The sequence below is a fragment of the Pleurodeles waltl genome, chromosome 9 (assembly GCF_031143425.1).
Source record: "Pleurodeles waltl isolate 20211129_DDA chromosome 9, aPleWal1.hap1.20221129, whole genome shotgun sequence".
Lineage (NCBI taxonomy): Eukaryota > Metazoa > Chordata > Amphibia > Caudata > Salamandridae > Pleurodeles > Pleurodeles waltl.
This window is the reverse complement of record NC_090448.1, coordinates 4,469,250-4,493,262: the sequence shown is the minus strand read 5'-3', so window position 1 is coordinate 4,493,262 and position 24,013 is coordinate 4,469,250. Positions and strand designations below refer to the sequence as shown.

Genomic DNA, 24,013 nt, shown 5'->3' with positions numbered 1-24,013 from the left:
CCAAGGACATACTACTAGAGGAATGTCTTCATTACAACATTGGCGGCAAATGCCTCCTACAGCCAACATACCGTCGCCGTGGCTACCGGCCGTCCATGAAATCATTACCGTAGCCGGAATTCCGCCAGAAGGCCGTGCGGAACTCTGGCTACGGTCATGGCAGCGGACGGTAGTAAGGTGGCGCTGCTGCCAGTAGCAGCACCTCGCCAGCAAAACACTGCCTATCATATCATGTTCCATGATACGGCCTGGCTGTGTTTTCCTGGCGGACGCTGCTGCTGGCAGCAGAGCCGCGTCCCCTTTCCTGCCGGAGGACCCCTGCAAGCAGGTAAGTCTCGTTCTCCGACAGGAGAGGGGGTGGGGGGTGTTGTGTGCGTGTGTGGGGGCGTGTGTGACTGTTTGAATGCATGCGTAGATCTGTAATGCGTTTGTGCATGAGTTTGTGTGTGTGTGTACATTCATATTGTGTTGTGTGATTGCGTGTGTGCCTGGATGTATGTTCGAGAGTGTTGTTGTTACTGTGTATGAATGTATACATGCGTCGGTGAATGTGTGTATGTGTGTGTGTATTGGTGTGTGTATTGGTGTGTATGGATGTGCGTGTATGTGTGTATATGGGGGGGTCAAGGGGAGGTGGGCGGGGGAGACCCCTATCAGTGCCAGGGAAGAAATTCCCTGGCACTGATAGTGCATACTGCCATGGTTTCTGTGGTGGTACAGAAACCACGGAAACCATGACGGTGGGCGGGGCAAAAATGCCAAGGGTGGCCTATTGACGGTCGCCGGGCTGGAGACTGTAGTCTCCAGCCCGGTGGTTGTTACCGCCGTGGTGGTCGGTGTGTCAACTTGGCGGTTTGGCTTTGGCCAAACCGCCAATGTCATAATCGTGGAAGTATGTACCGCCAGCCTGTTGGCGGTTATACCTCCACTATTGCACCGACCGCCGGGGTCATAACGACCCCCTAAGTAAGACAATAAGTAAGACAGTGAGTGACTGAGTTAGTTATCAATCTCTTCACAGCTTTGCACTGAATTTCCGGACTCAGACACTGGTAAGAAGTAATTTGGATCCTCTACATATAAGGTAGTCTGTCACATTCTCCTCTTCAGGGTCCGACAGAACAAAGTATTTTTCTCCCTCCCATGTTATATATTCTTTATTCAGTGATTAGGTTAGCAGAACTGCGGTGGAGGACAGTCGGACGTTTTGACAAACACAGCTTGGACTACCGATTTTGGGAATCATTGAGTAAAGAAATTGCTGCATGCATTTCATGCACAAAACTTTGCGACCATCAAATATATGAGATAATTTGGTCCTTGTACTTCATGAGTGTTATCCATGGATGGTTGTTGCTTCATTTACGCTTACCATACTAATTCTGAAGGACCTATTGTGATATGGATCTTTTAGAAAATCTATGCCCTGGTAAAGCTCTATTTTGGGCAAAACATGTTTGCTGCACTCTTGTTCCTGTATGAAGATGAATAAAGAATCTAAACAATAATTAATTTCTTGGATCGACTTTATGAATCTGTGTGATTGTGTGTTGCCGCTCTAATGTAAAAAAAAAAATGCCTTTACCTTGGGTTATTTGGTAGCTAATTCATAGAGGTGGATGGCTAGTGAGCAGACTTAGTGGAACTCACAGGTGGTGCGGTACATTGGTCCTTAGCTACCTCCTTTTCTTTTGTAAGTAACTCACTTTCAAGCTTGTCCCCTCTGCCATGGTAGTGGACCTGAACTGACAGCTTTGTCCCGTGTATCCATCCGCTGACACCATCTGTAGAGCTGATTCTGTACTTTGAGCACTTGACTTTCAGATTATAATCATGTTCCCACATCATCTCACCTGTACCCGATGTCACACCATTTGTTCTTGTTGATGTGTAAGTTCTGCACTGCCTTCGCTTGTGCCACACATTTCGCTTTGGTGTTACAGGCTGCTCCAGCTGTGTGATGAATGATAACATAAGGTACCGGGGTCTTCATCGGTTTGAGACAGGTCACCTTGCGGGCCCCCCACCCTGAGCGGGTGATGATGTTGGGGCACCCTGTTCAAGAGAGTGAAGAAGAGGTTGCATTACACTTACTTTGCTTATTTTACAGTTGTTTATTTTCAGAAAACAGGATTTAGCAGGACCAATGTTGCTGTTTCTTTCTTTTTTGGCATTTAGTGGTTCTGTGCGCACACCACACAATGCAGTAAACAGCAAATAGTAAATGTACATAGTATGGCGCAGGTTAAGTACAGAATCACAGTCACTGAAGTTGCTGAACGTAAGATAAAGCTGGGGTCATATAGCGGGGCACCCCAGCTGGAGAGAGAGGAGCCAGAGCTTTCTCCACAGTGCATAGTGTGGCAAGTGGTGGCTCAGCAGGAAAACGTTCAAGAATGGGCAGACCACCGTTACCCCCAACAAGCAGGGCCAGCTGTAGCACTGGTGGTGCCCTTTGTGATAAACTTTGTTTGTACCCTGCCTCATGACCTCCTCATTGGACTCCCTCACTAGCACCAGGCAAAAGTGCCCCTCATCTCTCCAAAGCTCCTCTCTCACATACAGTATATTTGTTTTGAAGCACTGGTAAAGGCCGGCTGTACTAATAAGAATGTATATCAACCCAAACAAACCCTTTTTAGCAACATTAGGAATAGATAATGAGATGCTGGGAAAAAAACATAGGGGCTGATTTAAGAAGGGTGACACTGCACCCAGTGCATTACCACTTTCCTTGCGCCCCTTAATGCCCCCCTACCGCCACAATGTATGTGCTGTATTTCAAATACAGCACTCCAGGGTAGGGGGCAATAGCATCAGAATTCCTGACGCTATTGATGTATTCTGCAGGAGTAACGTCAACATTTTGGTGCCACTGCTGCAGAGTACATAGGGCCCATTGTATTCAATGGCATGCCCCCGCTTAACGCCTGCTCTGAGCAGGCGTTAAAAGTGCAGAAAGAAATGATGCAAGGAAATCTCTTAGATTGCCTTGCACCATTTGGTCACCCCCCACACTCACAACAGGGAAACACCTCCCCTGCATACATTATGCCTGACGCAGGCATAATGTGGCTCAAGGGTTTCCAAAGTGGCGCAATACATGCATTGCACCACTTTGTAAATATGGTGTGTGTAGTAAGCCTCTTTAACGCTGCCTTAGCTTAAAGAAAATGGCACTATGGCAGCGCTCAGGTGGTGGTAGAGACTCTTAAATCAGCCCATAATGTCCTCACCCATTTTATGCAGTTTGTATGCAGCTCTTTGATGACAGTTTGTAACAGTCATTATTTTATATTAGGGCTGTATTTTAAGAACTGCAGTAAGAAAATAATCTCTGTGACAAGTATAGTAACCCACGGAGCTAACCACATAAAATACAGATCTGTGCTCTGCACTTCCACGTTCTTTGCAGCAGGCATATGAACACACTGCAGTACTTTATGGCGAGTCACAACTGCCACTAGACAAAACGCCTCCCACCTCTCTCTTTAGCAGCAACATTATTCATAAGAGTTACATTGACATTTGTATTCCTGCCTGAAAGCTGGACACACAAGGAACTCTGCAAGAGGTGTTTAAAGTTATGGCTTAGAGGTCAGCGCCCCTTGTGAGAAAGTAGCCTCTTTCTAGCATGGTTACCCCCACTTTTGGCCTGTTTGTGAGTGTATGTCAATGTGTTTTTACTGTGTCACTGGGATCCTGCTAGCCAGGACCCCAGTACTCATAGATAAAAATCTACATGTCAGTATGTTTTGCCTGTCTCACTGGGATCCTGCTAGCCAGGACCCCAGTGCTCATAGCTTGTGGCCTAATGTGTATGCCTGCGGGCACGGAGGCGAGGATTATCCCTCCCATTGGAAAGTATTGTGGGGGTCATTCTGACCTCGGCGGTAAAAGGCACTTACCGCCGGTCAGAAGACCGCCATAACACCGCTGCGGCCGCGGGAAACCGCCACAGTCATTCTGACCCGCAACAGGCAAACCGCCAAAAACCCGACATCCACAAAAGTCTGCCACACCAACGGCCAGCGAAAAACTGGCGATGACCAAACCTCCACCGTCACGCCAACAGAAATACGCCCATACCATTCCGACCCACGAATCCATGCGGTGGTCTTTCAACCGCGGTATTCCATTGGCGGTACACACCGCCGCGCTCAAAATACACACACACTTACAAAACATAACCACATTGGACAATTCAAAATACACACACCTGATACACATACACACACCACTCCCACACACCCAATACAATATAAAACACACACCCACATCACCCACAAACCCCTACGACCAAATAATTCTGAAAGAAGGCCAGAGAGAGACACTACCAGCTAGTACAGAGCATTCACAGGCACATAACACCATCACTCACACAACATCCACGCACAAAACACCTCACTCATCACCACAAACACCACCTCACACCTCATCCACACCACCCCATGGCACCCCAAAGACACCCCAGGTTTTCAGACGCTGAACTCAGGGTCATGGTGGAGGAAATAGTTCGGGTAGAGCCCCAGCTCTTCGGGACACAGGTGCAGAACACGACCATTGCCAGGAAGATGGAGCTATGGCAAAGAATAGTGGACAGGGTCAACGCTGTGAGTCAGCATCCACGAAATCAGGACGACATCAGGAAGCGGTGGAACGACCGACGGGGGAAGGTGCGTTCCATGGTATCCAGACACAACATCGCGGTGCAGAAGACTGGCGGCAGACCCCCACCTCAACCCCCAGAATTTACAGCATGGGAGGAACAGGTCTTGGCGATCCTGCATCCTGAGGGCCTCGCAGGAGTAGGCGGAGGAATGGACTCTGGTAAGTCTAATCTCAACTACTTCACCCCCCCCACCAGCATGCCAAATCATACCCCCACCCCCATCACACATCCTCCTTGCTAATGTATCACCATCACAACCCACCCATCCCAACACCAAGCCCTGCATGCGACCACAAACCATGGACACCCATCACTTAAGCATGCCCACTGCACATACCCATCCCTCCCCCAAACCACTGTCACAACAGCCCCCACAAGGGAATGCCAGCACTGGGGTACATGGGCACCCACCCATTGCACGCTATGGCACACACAAAAGCAATAAACATACTCTTATACCCCTGCAGGACCCGAACGCCACCACACCGCCCAGGAGGGTCCAGAAATGTCCATTCCACCCCCAGAAGAGGCCCACAGTGATGACAGCAGCTCTGTCTCCCTGGACCCAGATGACCAGCCCGGCCCATCGGGGACCTCGGGACAGTCGGTTCCCCACAGACAGTCACAGGCCACAGCAGACCTACCCCCCTCTGGGAACACCAGCACAGCACCCACCCAGCGGGCCCTTGCCTCTGTCTCCAGGACACGTCAATCAGCAGTGTGTCCACCACTACAGGGCACCCAGGTTAACCCACCACCCCAACAACAACAGGGACCTGGGGGCAGTGGTAGTGGGCACACGGTCCAGGGGACAGGGCCCAGGGAAACAGGGGAACTGGGAGGGCTACTGTGCGACAGGGGGGGGACATGCCCAGGGAACCCACTCTCCACGAGGCCCTATCCTCCATCCTGGGAGCATACCACCACTCCCAGGAGACGATGGCGAAGGTCCTGGCCAGGTTCCAGGAGATCCAGGTACTGCAGGAGGAACAGTTTATGGGGTTCATGGAAGAACTCAGAAACATCTGTTCTGCAATGGGCACCATCGTTGTGGCTCTCAATCAGATTGTCAGCACATTGCGGGACCATGTGGCACCACAAAGGGCCCCTGTCACTAGCATGGACCAAGAACAGGCTACCACCTCCGCTGGCGCTAGTGGACAGGAGGCCCCGACACAAGAACAACAGGCCATCAGAACCCCCCCCCCTGCAGAAGGAGAACCACCCCGCAAGCGGGGCCTGAGATCTAGGAAGAAGACAGAGTAAGATGCCAAGACCCCCGCCAGCAAAGGATACCCCCTGATTGTCATCCCACTGTCCCACATTGTCACCCTGTCCAACCTTAAACTGCCCCTGCTCCACCTTCCACAGGCATATGGACAATGCACCTGGGAGACTGAAAATCTGGACTCTGCCATGGACATTCCTCCACCATCACCCATCACCAAATTGCAACCATTACTCTAAATTGAGCACTTTAATAAACACACTTATTGCACAAAAATAATCTGGAGTCTGCCTGTATTTTTGAACAAATGTATTACACAGAACCGAGCCAAAATGTCCAGTTACATTGTGATGACAACATTCCACTGTCACACGGCTGTAGTCCATGGGGAAACAAAGCAGAGGTCACGGAGTGGGGCCCACATCTCTGAAATTGGAAGGGAAAGGCACAACTCAGTTAACATACACTGGGGGGAAACTCAGACAGTAGAGAGGCAGGAGACTTTACGTAAATGTAAAAAGCCGGTGTTGATTCTTACCTGTATGTCATTGAAAATACTGCTGTATTACTGTGTCCCTGTTGTCTGTGTCGTCCTCTTCGTCCACCTGTCATATGGAGGCACCTGAACCTGGCCTTCAGGAGGCCGAAGGTCCGCTCGATCACCCTCCTAGTACGCCCATGGGCCTCATTGTACCGTTCCTCTGCCTTTGTCCTGGGATTCCTCACTGGGGTCAGTAGCCAGGACAGGTTGGGGTAACCAGAGTCACCAATTAGCCACACACGGTGTCTCTGAAGTAGTTCCATCACGTAAGAGATGCTGCTATTTCGCAGGATGTACGCGTCATGCACTGACCCAGGGAACTTGGCATTTACATGGGAGATGTACTGGTCAGCCAAACAGACCACCTGGACATTCATGGAATGATAACTTTTTCTGTTCCTGTACACCTGTTCACTCGTGCTGGGGGGGACCAAAGCAACATGTGTCCCATCAATTGCACCAATGATGTTGGGAATATGTCCAAGCGCATAAAAATCACCCTTCACTGTAGCCAAATCGCCCACCTCAGGGAAAACAATGTAGCTCCGCATGTATTTCAGCAGGGCAGACAACACTCTGGACAACACCTTTGAAAACATAGGCTGTGACATCCCTGACGAAATGGCCACTGTTGTTTGGAATGACCCACTTGCCAAAAAATGGAGTACTGACAGAACCTGCACTAGAGGGGGAATCCCTGTGGGTTGGCGGATGGGTGACATCAGGTCTGGCTCCAGCTGGGCACACAGTTCCTGTATAGTGGCTCTGTCAAGCCTGTATGTTAGTATGACATGTCGTTCTTCCATTGTCGACACGTCCACCAGCGGTCTGTACACAGGAAGATTCCTCCATCTCCTCGCAAGTCCCAGCAGAGGGTGCCTAGGAAGGACAACATGGAGCACAGAGTCAATCAACCCACAGGTACGTTCCCACAGCTTGCACAGTACACGATTCTCAATGCATTGAATGGCTTGTATGAGTGTTGATGCAAGGCCTAGGTATGTGTGACGCAGTAGAATTTAAGCCATGTGGGCCCTTGAAATGGCGGCTGCCTGACCTGTGAAGTGCGACAGTGGGATGTGAGGTCAGTGCGCTGGCGTGGCACACCGTGGCGGTAGGCGGTCGAAGACCGCGGCACAAAGTCGCATTGGTTAACATTGAACCCTATGGGTCTCAGGAGCCAATGACGATGTGCGCCGGCGGTCGAGGTACGCACCGCCGTGGTACGCACCGCCGCGGGCGTGACCGCCATTTTCTATCTACTTAATCACTCGAGACCTGATCATCCACAGGAGAGGACCTATACTGCAAGTGCTGCTGTGACCTCGGTCTGGAAGAGACAATGGCTGCTGCGACTGGGGAAAGGGCCCCTGCCTTCACTTCTGAAGAATTGGAGAAACTCGTGGATGGGGTCCTCCCCCAGTATGCGCTACTCTACAGTCCTCCAGACCAACAGGTAAGTACACTGGGAGCATGCTGTATGGGCTATGACTGGGTTGAGTGGGATGAATGAACGATGGTGGGGAGGGGAGCGAATGAGGCATGCATCAAACGACAGATGAGAGCATGTGCCACATGGCAAGGGTGGGGATGGGGGGCCACTCACATCGAGCATGCAGAAAATGATGATATTTTATTTTCTCCCCTGTACATGTCACATAGGTCAGCGCCAATCAGAAAATCGACATTTGGCGTGCCATCGCCAAGGACGTCCGGACCCTGGGGGTCCACAACAGACGGGGCACCCACTGCCGCAAGAGGTGGGAGGACATCCGCCGCGGGAGCAGGAAGACCGCGGAGGCTCTGCTGGGGATGGCCTCCCAACGTAGGAGGGGTGGCACTCGTCAATTGACCCCCCTGAGGAGGGCTGTGGGTATCCCTAGGCCAGGGCGATTTCCGTAGGCTAGGCCCCTCCGTTAGGCATGGCCCTATGCCCCCGCCCCCCACCTCTGTAGTTTGCCTAGTACAGCTAATCATGGCCCTGTGTCACCTATGTGTGGATTTGTCGTCCATAGGCTTGTAGGCCATGTCCCACGGATTGAGTAGTGTACCCCAAGTGCGCGGCGTAGTGCAGGGGGCTTCTGTGTCTGTCCTCTCCGCCAACTGTGTCGCCAATGCATGCACTCAACATGTCTTTATTTCTCCCCCCCCCCTTTTTTGGTGGTCTTTCTGTTCATGTGTGCATTAGCATCATCAGGCGGAGGAGAAGTGGAATCGGAGCACGAGGGAGCTGCATCTCACATGGCCATGGAGGGCCATGCAACCGACTCGGAGTACACCAGTGAGACGGAGGGCGAGGGGAGCTCCACAGGCGGGACACGTGGTGACACCAGTGACACAGACACGTCCTCGGAAGGGAACTCCCTTGTGGTGGCGGCAACATCCGTGCCCACCGCAACAACAGGTACAGCCGCCACCCAGCGCACCAGCTCCGCCCTCCCAGCAGCCCCTCAGCCTTCGCCCCGTGCCCGCTCACCCAGGAAGGTGGGCATCTCCTTCGCCCCAGGCACCTCAGGCCCTGCCCCAGTTACCCCTGCTGCCCTCAGTGAGGAGGTCATTGACCTCCTGAGGACGCTCATTGTTGGGCAGTCTACCCTTTTGAATGCCATCCAGGGTGTAGAGAGGGAGGTGCACCGGAGTAATGCATACCTGGAGGGCATTCATTCGGGTCAGGCTGTCCATCAGCGATCGTTCAACGCTCTGGCCTCAGCACTGACGGCAGCCATTGTCCCTGTCTCCTGCCTCCCACCTCCAACTCCCTCAACCCAGTCCCACTCCCCTGTACCTCTGCCTATCCCAGACACACCTACAGACCAGCCTGCACACACCTCAACACCCAAGGCAAGCTCATCCAGACATAAGCACCACACATCACACAAGCATTCACACAAGCAACATCCACATGCAGACATGCCAACAGCCACTGCCTCCTCTGTGTCCCCCTCCTCCTCGTCTCCCTCCTCCCTCCCTGTGACGTCTCCACTCACACTTGCATGCACAACATCATCAGCCACTACGTCCATCACCAGCACACCCACCAGAACACTCCGCACACGTGCAGTCCCCACCCCCACTACCATTTACACGTCCCCTGTGCCCTCTCCCAGTGTGTCTGTCACCCCCTCTTCCAAACCACACAAACGCAGGCAGCAACCCACCCAACAGCCATCCACCTCACGACAGCCTCCAGCACAAGCACCTGCACCCAAAGACACCAGACTTGACTCTCCTACAACCACATCCTCTTCCTCCACTCCCATACCCACTACACCTACCCTTCCCACTGCTCCTAAAAAGCTTTTCCTTTCCAAACTTAACCTCTTTCCATCACCTGACCCACCCCCTCCATCTCATAAGTCTCCAATCAGCACATCAGCCACCACAAACCCTGGACCCACAAGGACAATAGTCCAAGGATTTTGGAGTCCACCACCTTCAAAGCCATCTACTTCGGCTAGCAGTAAAGAGACAGCCAGCCCCCCCCCTCTGGAAAAAAGACCAAGAAAGGCAGTGCCCGGCACGAGAGGCCAGAGACAGCAGGCTCCAAAGGCACTACCCTGGCACCGTCAGGAAGTGGGGTGCCACCTGGCACACCGAAGAAGGGAGGAAAGGGCCACAGAGGAGCAGGGAAGGGTGGCAAGGGCAGTACGCCCGACAAGTCCGGCAGCAGGCGAGCTGCCCAGGAGGGCCCCACCAGCCCAATTCCAGGTGTGAAGGAGGACACCCACGGGGCCGGGACGGCAGCACAGGAGGGCCCCGCAAGCGTGAAGACAGATGTGCACGAAGGGCCCGGCAGCCACATGTCAGGTGGCGAGTGAAATCCATTTCATGGCCGGATCTGGTGCCCTGGAGACACATGTCAAGCACCGCTGAACAGGGCACCGCCATCTCAAGAACCGCTGAACAGGGCCCTTCAAGTCAAGCACCGCTGAACAGGGCACCGCCGTCTCAAGAACCGCTGAACAGGGCCCTTCAAGTCAAGCACCGCTGAACAGGGCCCTTCAAGTCAAGAACCGCTGAACAGGGCCCTTCAAGTCAAGCACCGCTGAACAGGGCCCTTCAAGTCAAGCACCGCTGAACAGGGCACCGCCGTCTCAAGAACCGCTGAACAGGGCCCTTCAAGTCAAGCACTGCTGAACAGGGCCCTTCAAGTCAAGAACCGCTGAACAGGGCCCTTCAAGTCAAGCACCGCTGAACAGGGCCCTTCAAGTCAAGAACCGCTGAACAGGGCCCTTCAAGTCAAGCACCGCTGAACAGGGCACCGCCGTCTCAAGAACTGCTGAACAGGGCCCTTCAAGTCAAGAACCGCTGAACAGGGCCCTTCAAGTCAAGCACCGCTGAACAGGGCACCGCCGTCTCAAGAACCGCTGAACAGGGCGCTTCAAGTCAAGCACCGCTGAACAGGGCACCGCTGTCTCAAGAACCGCTGAACAGGGCCCTTCAAGTCAAGCACCGCTGAACAGGGCACCACCGTCTCAAGAACCACTGAACAGGGCCCTTCAAGTCAAGCACCGCTGAACAGGGCACCGCCGTCTCAAGAACCGCTGAACAGGGCCCTTCAAGTCAATCACCGCTCCGCTGGACCCTTCATCTCAAGCACCGCTCCGCTGGGCCCTTCATCTCAAGCACCGCTCCGTTGGGCCCTTCATCTCATGCACCGCTCCGCTGGGCCCTTCATCTCAAGCACCCCTCCGCTGGGCCCTTCATCTCATGCACCACTCCGCTGGGCACCGCCGTCTCAAGCACCGCTCCGCTGGGCCCTTCATCTCAAGCACCGCTCCGCTGGGCCCTTCATCTCATGCACCGCTCCGCTGGGCACCGCCGTCTCTGCACCGCTCCGCTGGGCCCTTCATCTCAAGCACCGCTCCGCTGGGCCCTTCATCTCATGCACCGCTCTGCTGGGCACCGCCGTCTCTGAACCGCTCCGCTGGGCCCTTCATCTCAAGCACCGCTCCGCTGGGCCCTTCATCTCAAGCACCGCTCCGCTGGGCACCGCCGTCTCTGCACCGCTCCGCTGGGCACCGCCGTGTCACGCACTGCTGGCCCATTGGCAGAAGGGGCAGGCCCGCATCTGTGTCGGGCAGGGCTGCACGAAGCACTCTGGGCACCATGCCTCCTCCAGAACCAGTGGAGTCTGTAATCCACTTGTGAGACTGTGGCTTTGCACTCCCCAGGATGGTACAGTGGGCAATCCTCCCACTGTAGAGACTTGTGAGACTGTGGCTTTGCACTCCCCAGGATGACACAGTGAGCAATCCACCCACAGTAGAGACTTGTGAGACTGTGGCTTTGCACTCCCCAGGATGGCACAGTGGGCAATCCACCCACTGTAGAGACTTGTGAGACTGTGGCTTTGCACTCCCCAGGATGGCACAGTGGGCAATCCACCCACTGTAGAGACTTGTGAGACTGTGGCTTTGCACTCCCCAGGATGGCACAGTGGCCATGGAGGCCCCTCGTGGATCTGGCGTCGTGGACTCATCTGGTTGAGGTGCCCCCCCTTCCCTTCCCCCTGAGGTGCCTGTAGTTTTGCTATCTGATGCCCCTGCAGTGCTCTCTCCAATGGATTCGGGTCTCCTGTGTGGGCTTTGCCCATGTGTTTAGGCCCATTGGCCCAGGAACAATGGCTGAAACCCAATTTGGACCTGACAATTTACATATGTATATAGAGTTTTAGATGTTTGATATATTTTTTTACTTAGTCGTACAATATAATTCAATTTTCATGGTAATTTCCTTTTGTCTTTGCATTCTTCCGGGGGGTTTGGGAGGGTAACTGTGATGTGTTGCTATGCATTGATGTGTGTGTTGTAGTGGGTGAGGGTGGGGGTGGGTGTGTCGCGTATGTGTGTGCCCGTAATTTTTTGCCTCCCCCCTCCCCTGTGTCGTAGGTGCAGTACTCACCGGTGTCTTCTGCGCCGGCGTTTGTGCTCCTGGTAGAGGAGCAGGAAGACAATAGCTGGTAGGATGTGTAGTTCGGGTTCCATGCTGTTCAGATTCCTCGTGGAGTGTGTAGAGGTGAGCGTTTTCCGTTCGTGATGTCTGTTTCCGCCGTGTTTTTATCGGCGGGGCTACCGCCCCGGAAAAGGTGGCAGATTGGTGGGTTGTGATAGGGTGGGCGGTGCTTTGTCTCCCGCCTGTTGGCGGTGACCGCCGCGCTGTTTGTTTGTCCCGCCGTGGCGGTTGGAGTGTTAAAGTGGCGGTCTCTGTTGGCGGTTTCCGCCAGGGTCAGAATTCCATTTTTTTGACCGCCTGCCTGTTGGCGGGTTGGCCGCCGCTTTAACACCGACCGCCAGGGTTGGAATGACCCCCTGTATCTTTTATTCAAAATATTTATCTTACATTGATTGTATTTTGGTGGTATATGTTACCCACCCGTGTTTTTTATATTAAATGATTTTCAGTAATTTGGACTGCTTTAAGTCAACAAGATATTACCTACCTTTTTATTATATTTATAGGTTCTGATCAGAAGACTTTCTGAATTTTTTGTTGTACATGGTGATGAAGACTTCTTCTCGCAACTCCTTTTGACATGGAGTTTTTCTACAAGATTTGGCTCCTGTTGAGCTCTGTTGGTGTTCCGTATGGGTATTCCAGGATCGTTGGTTCTACACCTCTGTAAGAAGTTTTGTTTCGTATAATGAAGATAATCTGACTTTGACACAGAAAGAGGACGTGACATCTTAGGTCATGATATTTATGGACAAGGGTTGGAGTTGGTGTTTGGACCATGTGACCATTTAATAAGCCTCATGGGATGTGTAGTTTTTCATTTATAAGTATATTGATTGGCTGCTGTTTTGGATCAGTAAAGAGAGAGGTAGCATAATCCTCGCTCCGTGTCCTTAATAGAATTGAAAATTCTTGGCGCCTAAGCTAGAATTTTTTTTATTCTGATTGCAAGTTTCCTTCAGGAATCCTCTGCAACAACGTAAGCATCCTCTGACCTCGGATCAACTGCAGCCTGCTCCAAGAAACGCTGTAACTGCAACAAAGTGTCTACAAGCGACACTTTTCTTCAGCAACCTCAGCTGCAAGTCAGCAACTGCAACAGTTTCCATGGATGTGCATGCTCTGGGGACTCCCTGGCTTCATCCTGCACCAGAAGGACTGAAGAAATCTCCCGTGGAGTGACAAAGATCGCTGCGGATGAGATTTCGTGTTGGAAGGCACCAACAAGCCTTGGCTACGACAAAAGTGCGTTTTTCATCAAAATGGCACTGGATGGACCCAGGAGGAGCCTGGGAGCCTCAGCTCTACATTTCTTGGAGCAGGCTGGGGTTGATCTGAGGTCAGAAGAGTCTGAAGTTGTTGCAGAAGATTCCTGAAGGAAACTTGCAAGCAGAATCTGAAGAGAACCTACAGGAGAGACCCTTAATAGCCCTGAGAAGGGGACTGGCCACCTTATCAGGTATGGACCTATCAGGAGGGGTCTCTGACGTCACCTGCTGGCACTGGCCACTCAGAGCCCTCCAGAGTGCCCCCGCACCTTGCGAAGCAAGATGGCTGAAGACTGGGACACACTAGAGGAGCTCTGGGCACCACCCTTGAAGTGGTGATGGACAGGGGAGTGGTCACTCACCTGTCCTTTGTCCAGTTTCCCACCAGAATAGGGGAGAGGGGTCCCTGAACAGGTGTAGACTGGTTTATGCAAGGAGGGCACCATCTGTGCCCTTCAAAGCATTTCCAGAGGCTAGGGGAGGCTACCCTTCCCCAGCCTGTAACACCTCTTTCCAAAGGGAGAGGGTGTAACACCCTGCTCTTAGAGGAAATGCTTTGTTCTGCCTTCCTGGGACTGGGCTGCCCAGACCCCAGGAGGGCAGCACCCTGTCTGTGAGGTGGCAGCAGCTGTAGCTGCAGTGCAAGCCTCAGAGAGCAGGTTTGGCAGTACTGGGAGTCCCTGGTGGAGCCCCCAGGATGCTTGGAATTGGCTCCCTAATACCAGATTTTGACTGGGGGGACAATTCCATGATCTTAGACATCTTACACGGCCATATTTGGGGTTACCATTGTGAAGCTACAAATAGGTATTGACCTATATGCAGTGCACACGTGTAATGGTGTCCCCGCACTCACAAAGTCCAGGGAATTGGCCCTGGACTGCATGGGGGCACCTTTGCTAGTGCAAGTGTTGTAACTTAATAGCGATTAGATTAAGCATTAGCAGAAGACATCTTGTATTTAGCAACTATTGTTAACATTTAGCTGAATCCATTTTGTATTCATGGCAGCCATTTTCTCTGCCACATGCTGCCATGTGCTCTGTCCTACCTTCCTGTTAACTACTCTTGAAAATCTGTCTAGTGACAAGTTATATTTAGCATCTCCCACTTTCGCATATGCCCAGTAAGATCTGCAGCTGTTAGTAATCAGTAACATACAGTAATGTGTCAACTAGTCCTTGAAACTGTTAGCCCCTCCTACCTGTCGACTGTGCATTTCCATATGACCTTACATGTATGTAAGTCTAGCTTCTATAATTGTACCACCTTCTTTTAGCCCCCGTCTGGGTATAAAAGGAGCATGCTCTCTTAGTTCAGTGTGCTACTTCAAACATTACCGAAGGGTGCTGTTTGAACTGTAGCACCACCTCATGAGGTTTAATAAACTTTGTCTTTTATTTCAGTTTCTGTGCCAACTTCTTCCTATATGGTCTGAGGACTTAATGCAGAGAAGGGCGAACCCCTTTCACTAGTAGGCCTTGCTGAGGCTTACTTCAACACATTGGCTCCCGAACAGGGACTCATCGGCGACTCGGACGCCCAACGGATTGGTCGCGACGAAGGATTGGGATCTTGCTGCGGACGATCAATGCCTGAGGAGACCCGAGTCTTGGCAACCACGGCGTTTTTCTCTTCTTTCTGATTTGACCATCCAGGTGGCACCGGTCCTCGACTGAGATCCTTTTTGTTCATTCGTCATGCAGTGACCATTTGGTCGATTTTAGAACTTGGCAGTTGGAACCTGGACACCCTGTAATTGGTAAGAGCCGTTTTACGGCACTTGCTGTGGGTTTTGATGCCTTCGTTTGGTAATGAATTTTAGCACTACTTACTGTGGCTCTCGTGTTTTGGGTGACTAGTCAATTTGTGTCCTTTGAATTGATATATAAATTGCAATTTATATAGGCAGGTAATAAGGAGAATTTTCTCCAATTAAATGTTGATTTGAACGGCACCTTAAGTGCTACTTTGATTATAATATTGCATATTCTGCACTATTTTTGGCATGCCTGTTTTTAGCGCACTTTGCAGGATGTGTTGCTTTTGTAATGGTACCAATTTGAGACTGGAAGAATTGCAACCGGCACCCCGAGAGGGGACGCCCAATAGAGATATGTATGTTAAACATGGTCTTTCTTCTATAATGTACAGCACATTATGGAATAAATACACTTGTGCGGATCCTGAGTTACGTTGGCCTATGCATGGGTCATTTGATTTGCGAAAGATTGAGTATGTGGAACAATGTATGTGTAAGCGAAAGTCTAGGCAAGATATGTTTGACTGTGTACGAATGTGGGAGAAAGAAGTGCGTGGACGAGTGAAGCGTGAGCAAGTCTTGCTTGAGAAAGAGCAGCGGAAGAATGTATATGTGAAAGCATTGGAAATTAGAAAGAAAGAAAGAAATGACTTAAAGGAGCTAGAAGAGAAAGAACGTAAATTACAGGTAACTGGCCAATACACCGTTAGGCAACCTCTCTATCCTATCCTTAATAAACCACATGATGATTTTTTTGTTACTAGATCGCCCTCCACCTCCGTATATGTCATTCCTTCTGCCCCTCATGAGTTAGCTAAGCTCTCCGGTTCGGAGCAACAGAAGATACGAGGCAGTCGCTCTATGTTGCCTGCTGGCCCTGCATCTGAGCTTAGATCTATTGCTCGTAAAACAATTTGTAGCGTTGTCTCTGCTTCTGAACTTTTAGACAACATGAAAGGGTGGACGGAAAAGGAGAAGCTATATTTTACTGAGGCATTTGGCACAGAAGGTATTGAACTATATCGGAAATATTCTGATGAGTTAGAGCCCGATGACGTAGCAGCTGATCATAAGCAAATGCGTGATGGTCTTTTTGTTTTCTCCCAAGTGGCTGATGCAATCAGGTGTATTATGAAATTATGTGTTGTTGCAGTCTGTTAGCAAGAGGAGAAAAGGGCCGTGGACGTAGTTGCACGGACATCTCAGACTGGTGGGGTGCAAGCTTCCATCTTCGGAACAGATAAGACTATGATAGTTCACGAGTAACCAATGCGGGAGGCTGCGCCTTTGTATGTTCCTCCTAAAGGATTGGGTGCAAGTGATGATAAAACTTCTGTTGATGCTAAGGGTTGTTTTATTCATAATTGGGTGTATACTCCTTGGAATAGGGCAGATGTGATGGCACTTAAAACAGCATTACCTGACCCACGGAAAAATCCAGCCGCCTTTTATGAGGAAGTTGAGGGAGCAATTATTTTTTGTACTATGACTTTGGCTGACATTGATTTATTTTTCGGATTGATATTACCGCCAGATATGTGGAGAACTGTTTGTAAAATTGATGATCGTGTAGTTTTTGGGGCGTCATGGAAAGAATTAGAACAGATGGACGGGGATAGGGAACCTGCGAAAAAGCCATATCAGTTGATTCTAGATCTTCCCACAGCCATATTAGTTAAGTTAAAAACGATTATTCCCCCTAAAAAGATAGATTGGACTGTTTTAGCGTCTTGTAAGCAAAAGGCAGATGAATCGGTCTCTGATTTCTTTACACGCTTTGAAGAAGCATTTCATGATTTTAGCTGCCAGTTATTGTCAGATGATACGGGCAGACATTTGTTTGTCGATAAATATGTCGCAAATCTGTTACCAGGAATAGCTAGTTGTCTAAAAGCAAGTGAAAGTTCATGGACTACCTCTACTCCGGTTTCTCTTTTGACTATGGCTCAGTATTATGAACGTCAGGAATTAGAAGCAAAAGGTAGCGAGGATAAAAAGATTAAAGAATTAAAGACAAAGCTTATGTTGGCTCAAGCTTATGGTCCGCCTTTTAGAGGTAGTGATAGAGGTGGACGTGGATCTTATGGTTCTTCTTACACTTGTTCGAATTTGTCTGTTGATCAGTGTGCGTATTGTCAGAAGTTTGGGCATTGGGCTGCCCATTGTCGAGCACTACGTGTTCAGCAGTGTTCACATGGCCGGGGACAAATGAGAAATCACTCAGGATATTCAGGGCCTAGAAGAAGCACGAATGATCATGCTAGGGTTGATGCTAATGTACGAGGGCAGGATGGGTTTAACAATTTTGATAGACGGAACCAATACCAGATGTCTAACCATGTGCAGCCTGATTTCCAAGATTCTGCTTATGCATAGGATTGCCCAGGATGGGGTAAGGAATTAGTTGAAGTTCCAGTAGATCAGAGGGGTCCCTATGTTACAGCACATGTTTTGGGTTTTACTGATCAGTTTCTGGTTGGTACAGGAGCTACTCGTAGCGCCTTGTCTAAACAATTGATTCCAAGGGCTCCCCTGTCTGGCTTAACCATTACATCGATAGGTTTCGATGGAACACCTTCCCCTAGCCCATTGTCACAACCACTTGCATTCCATGTTGATAAATTTATTGCTCCATGTCCATTTTTGCTTTCTCCAAATACACCAGACAATATTGTGGGTCTTGATATGCTCAAGTATTTCAGGGCTACAATACGATGCTCTCCTGAAGGGGTGCATGTTATTTTAAATGATAATCATCCTGTGATGGAAAGAGTTTGTCTTGTTAAAGAGGATGTTGCATTAGCTTCACTTCCTAGTACTTTGTGGGCTACTTCAGATACTGATGTGGGACAAATGATTATTCCACCGGTACATATTAGTGTCAAGGAGGGAGCTGTATTGCCACGTTTGCCTCAGTACAAAATTTCACAGGAGGGTGAAGAAGCACTCACACAAATTGTGCATGATCTTATTGCAGTTGGAGTTGTTGAGGAAGTTCCGTATAATGTTTGTAACAGTCCGATTCTTCCTATTCTGAAAAAGGATACTGATACTAGGATTTACCGATTCATTATTGATTTACGAGAAGTCAATAGGATTGTGATACCACAATATCCTGTGGTATCTGACATCACAACACTTCTTACTTTGGTTCCCCCGACAGCAACTACGTTCTCTGTGATAGATTTGAAGAATGCTTTCTTTTCGATCCCTTTTTATCCTGAGAACCGATCTTTTTTTGGTTTTACTTTGAATAAACGATCATGTAGATTTTGCAGAGTTCCAAGTATTTATAGTCAAGCGTTAAAACAACAACTTGATTCTTTTGTTTTGCCTGAAGGTGTGGCTCTCATACAATATGTCGATGATATTTTGTTGGCAGCTGATACCCCTGAGCAATGTGAAAAGTGCTATATGTCCGTACTTTCTTTTCTTGCTTCACACCATCATAAAGTGTCATGAAAGAAATTGCAATATTGTAGACCAAAGGTAAACTATTTAGGTCACCTTTTGTCTAAGGAGGGCCGTGCACTTACATCAGATTGTATTCAAGCAATTTTAGACACACCAGTACCCTCTACTCAGAAAGATGTTTGTGTATTCCCTGGTCTTACTTCCTTTTGTAGGCAATGGATACTAGGGTTTTCACACATTGTCAAACCTTTGCTAGCACTTTTGACTAAAGATACTCCAATGCCCCTCCCATGGACAGATGAATGTGAGACTGCTTTCCGGAAGCTACGACAAGCCCTTTGTTCAGCACCAGTGTTAGGTACTCCAGATTACATGAAGCCTTTTGCACTTTACATACATGAGAAAGATGGATGTGCATTGTCAGTTTTAGTACAGACACATGGCGATAAGCAGCATCCCTGTGCATATTTTTCAGCAGTACTTGATTCTGTCGCTCGAGCGTTGCGTGGGTGTTTTCGTTCAGTTACTGCAACAGCTGTGTCAATACGTCAGAGTTAAGGGATAGTTTTGTCACATAAGCTGTTGGTGTTAGTACCCCATGCGGGTTGATGCTCTTTTAAATCAAACAAAGACACAACATTTAACTAGCGCTCGCCTGACAGGATATGAATTGACATTGCTGGCTCCTCACATTACACTGAAGAGATGTGCAACACTAAATCAAGCCACTTTGTTGCCATATCCGGTGACTCAGCCTCAGTCACAAGAAACACATGATTGTATATTCCTTACCGAAGAACAGACAAAGGGTCGTATTGATTTACAAGATACACCCCTTCCAGATGCAGACGGGGAATTGTGCGTTGATGGGCCTTTTTTGAAGTTGCCAGACGGTACGACCTCGCTGCATATGCAATGACCACAATACACACGGTAGTGGAGACAGCTCGTATTCCACAGAAGTCAGCTCAAGCAGCTGAACTAATAGCTTTGACACGAGCATGTGAGCTTAGTACTGACTTATGTGTGAACATTTATACAGACAGCCGCTATGCTTTTGGAGTGGCTCATGATATTGGTTTGCTTTGGAAGGAGAGAGGCTTTCTCACATCCCACGGGATGCAGATAATGCACGGAGAATTAGTGCATAACCTCTTGACTGCATTGACATATCCAAAGAAACTAGCTATTGTGAAATGTAGTGCACACAAGAAAGTGACCGATAAGATAGGGCAAGGTAATGCCCTTGCGGACCGCGTAGCATGTGAGACTGCGATGCAGTGAAGTACTACTTCTATGTATGTAGTGAAGTCACAAGCTGAACGTTGGCATAATGCTAGACAAGACGTATTAGATATGCAGAAATCTGCTTCTGTGAACGAAGTTGAGCAATGGTCTGAAGAAGGAGAATTGGATGATGAGGGCTGTTGGCGGAATAAGCAGATGGATAAATGGAAATTGCCTATAGCTTTTGTGCAACCTATGGTTCATATGGCACATGGGCTGGCACATGTTGGAGCTTCAACAATAACAAAGTTGCTTACACAAGTTTGGGAGCATCCAGACATTTCCAGTACAGCTAAGAGAGTAGTACAGTCTTGTTTGATCTGTTTACAATGCAATCCTGGAAAAGGGATGCGTACTCCTGCGGGAGGGTTTGCTACACCAACTGCACCTTTTGAAGTTCTACAAATGGATTATATTCAGCTTGAACGCTGCAACAATTTAAAGTATGTCTTGGGTGTGGTATGTGCCTTCAGTAAATGGATAGAGGCATACCCCAAAAAGGATAATACTGCCATTACCACAGCAAAGGTGCTTTTGAAATAATTTTTCCCTAGGTTTGGTGTTTGCAGACTTTTATGGAATGATAACGGACCTCATTTTGTTGGGGAAGTTATTAAGTATGTCCTGAAAGGATTAGGGGTCAAACAGAAGTTCCATGCGGTTTTTCACCCACAATCAGCAGGGTTGGTGGAAAGGTATAGTGCTACTTTGAAGCTGATATTAGCAAAGATACAGGCTTCCACATCCTTAACCTCTTCGTTGCGGGCGTCGGCCACTGGCCGACGCCCACACACCCTCCCTGGTGCGGGTCACGACTAGTGGCCGACACCAGGAAGGGTATCAATAAATCCTCGGGTGCGTCGCAGCCGAGGATTTGTTTTTTTTTTTTAAACCCCCCCCCGGGAGACACGGAAGCTTCCGTGTCTCCCCCCACCCCCCCACCCGCCCCTTTGTGACGTCAGCGCGCCTCGCGGCGCGCTGACGTTGCAAAGGTGTTTTCCCCATCAAAGCAGGAAGCAGCCTTGCGGCCGCTTCCTGCTTTGATGGGGAAAACGGCCTTTCCTACGTTCGGGAAGGCCTCGTAAGAAAGGGGAGTGTCTCCCCTTTCTTACGAGGCCTTCCTGAAAGTGTTTCCTGGCCCCCGATCGCTGCGATCGGGGGCCAGGAAACACTTTCAGGAAGGCCTCGTAAGAAAGGGGAGACACTCCCCTTTCTTACGAGGCCTTCCTGAAAGTGTTTCCTGGCCCCCGGTCGCAGCTGTGCTGCGATCGGGGGCCAGGAAACACTTTCAGGTTTCCTGGCCCTCCGATCGCAGCACAGCTGCGATCGGGGGGCCAGGAAACACTTTCAAAAGGCCTCGTAAGAAAGGGGAGACTCTCCCCTTTCTTACGAGGCCTTCTCAAAGTGTTTCCTGGCCCCCGATCGCAGCACAGCTGCGATCGGGGGCCAGGAAACACCACTAGACGCCAGGGATTTCACTTTGGGGGGGCGGCCCCCTCGGAAAACGGGCCACCCCCCCCGGGGGCATAATTAATTAAAAAAAAAAGGTAGGTGCCCCCTGGGGGGGGGGGGGGGGCGCGATCGCGCACCCCCCCCAGGAGATTGTTTTTTTTTCAAAAAAATAAATAAAATGACAGGGGGTCGCCCGTGGGCAGGGTGACCCCCTGTGGGGGCAATTTTTTTTTTAGATGTTGTAGGGTTTCCCTGGGGGCCATTTTGGCCCCCAAGGAAACCATACAACAACTAAAAAAAATAGATCTATATATAGATCTATATTTATATATCTATGTAGATAGATATATCTATGTACATGGATATATATATATAGAGGTAGATCTATATATACCAAAGAGATTTATAAAGTGTGCTACTCACCTGTGAGGGTCTCAAGGCGCTTGGGGGGGGGGTGGGGGGAGGGAAAGGGGCTGGGAGGTTCACTGTTCGAAAAGCCAGGTTTTGAGGCCCTTCCTGAAAAGAAGTAGGTTTTGGGTCTTGCGAAGGTGGGTTGTGAGGGCGTTCCAGGTTTTGGGTGCAAGGTAGGAGAAGGATCTGCCCCTGGTGGTGGTGTGTTTGATGCGGGGGACAGAGGCGAGAGAGAGGTCAGCTGAGCGGACGTTTCGTGTGGGGGTGTGGAAGGTGACTCTCGTTGAGGTAGGCAGGGCCTGTGTTGTGGAGTGATTTGTGTGCGAGGATGAGGATCTTGAAGGTGATCCTTTTGTCAATGGGGAGCCAGTGGAGGGATTTGAGGTGTGGAGAGATGTGTTCGTGTCGGCGGAGGTCGAGGATGAGTCGTGCTGCTGAGTTCTAGATGCGTGTAGTTTGCGCTTGAGTTTTAGAGTGGTGCCGGCGTAGAGGGCGTTTCCGTAATCAAGCCTGCTGCTGATGTGTGCGTGAGTGACAGTTTTTCTGGTCTCTGTGGGGATCCATTTGAATGTTTTTCAGTATACGGAGTGTGTTGAAGCATGAGGAGGTGAGAGCGTTGATTTGTTGGGTCATCGAGAGGGAGGAGTCTAGGATGATGCTGAGGTTGCGTGCGTGGTTGGCGGGGGTGGGTGCAGGGCCTAGCGTGGTGGGCCACCATGAGGGGTCCCAGGTGTTTTTGTGTGGGCCAAAGAGGATTATTTCGGTTTTGCTTGAGTTGAGTTTCAGGTGATTGGCTGTCATATATATATCACTTTTGTCAATATGTGTGTGGTTTCCCTGGGGGGAAAAGGGTCCGACTTGTCTAGTGGCAGTTTTAGTGCCATAAAGAAGCGCAGAAGGTTTATATGCCTACTGCAAAGAGCAAATCTGTATTTTATGTAAATAGCTGAGTACATTAGCAAAGTCTATGGAGAGATGAAGGGCACTTTTGCTGGGGGGTAATGAGGGAATCCGAGGAGGAGGGAGTGGGAGCACCAATAATGATTGTTGGACTGGGCGCAGGAGGTGCTAAAGACTGTGACGAATGGTATGTGACAAGGTGTTTTTTGAGTGTCTTGAAAGTACGTGCTGATTGAGGGAAGAAGCGCAGGTAAGGTGGCCTCTACTGTTGCACGTATCTCACACACCATCGATTTTGTGACTGTCTACGTAGGCTAGTGTTTTAGAGCAACAGTTTAGCCAATAGCAGAGATGGCATCTTGATGGATGACTGCTGCCTGCACTCGGGTTATAGAGGACCGCTCTGACATAGGATCAGAGACTGAGACATCAGATACTGAGACAGCATCTGAGGGATAGGACAATGGCGCAGACTCTGGGAGTGATTTTTCAGTCAGAGGAGTCCCATTCGATAACTCCTCTTCCAGTACATTATGAGGGAGGTGATGAGGACAGTCCTGCTGTCCCTTCGCAAGCTGTTTGTGCAACTGGGTAATAGTGGGTTAGGCCAACCCAGAGAGCAGGTGAATGCGGCGGCAAGCAGAGAGAGAGTGCTCTCTTGGGAGCTCCCCAATTTAGTTCAGCCCCAAATTCCACCACCCAAATCATATTGTGGAGACATCAAAATTATCCATGGCAAAACAAACTGGTTTTGTAAGGCAGGCACCTGTGTTTTTGGTCCTGGATTCGGCGGCCATATAGAGAAACACACTAAACCCAAACATTTCTGGAAACTAGACATTCGGGGGAGTCCAAAGAGGTGTGACTTGTGTGGCTTCCCCAAAGTTTTCTTACCCAGAATACCCTGCAAAGCTGAAATGTTGAAAAAAAACTCTAATTTTTCTCGCATTTCTGTCACACAAACTACAGGAATATGCTGGGATCCACAATATTCCTACCACCCAGTGACTCCTCACCTGTCCTGATAAAAACACTACCCCACTTGAGTGCCTACACCTAGTGTCTGTGTCAGGAATGGATCACCCCAGGGTCAACAGCTGCCTCACGTAAGGACCAACATTGA

General features: G+C 49.9%; 1 protein-coding gene across 2 annotated transcripts in view; it reads right to left on the bottom strand.

The window, feature by feature from the left end:
* LOC138258813 (peptidoglycan recognition protein 1-like) overlaps window positions 1–24,013 on the bottom strand; it is a 70,933-nt gene that overhangs the window by 34,571 nt on the left and 12,349 nt on the right. For both annotated transcript variants that reach the window (XM_069206061.1, XM_069206062.1), the window contains exon 3: window positions 1,854–2,055. In XM_069206061.1, coding sequence (XP_069062162.1) covers window positions 1,854–2,055 — 202 coding nt within the window. The remainder of the gene's footprint in view (window positions 1–1,853; window positions 2,056–24,013) is intronic.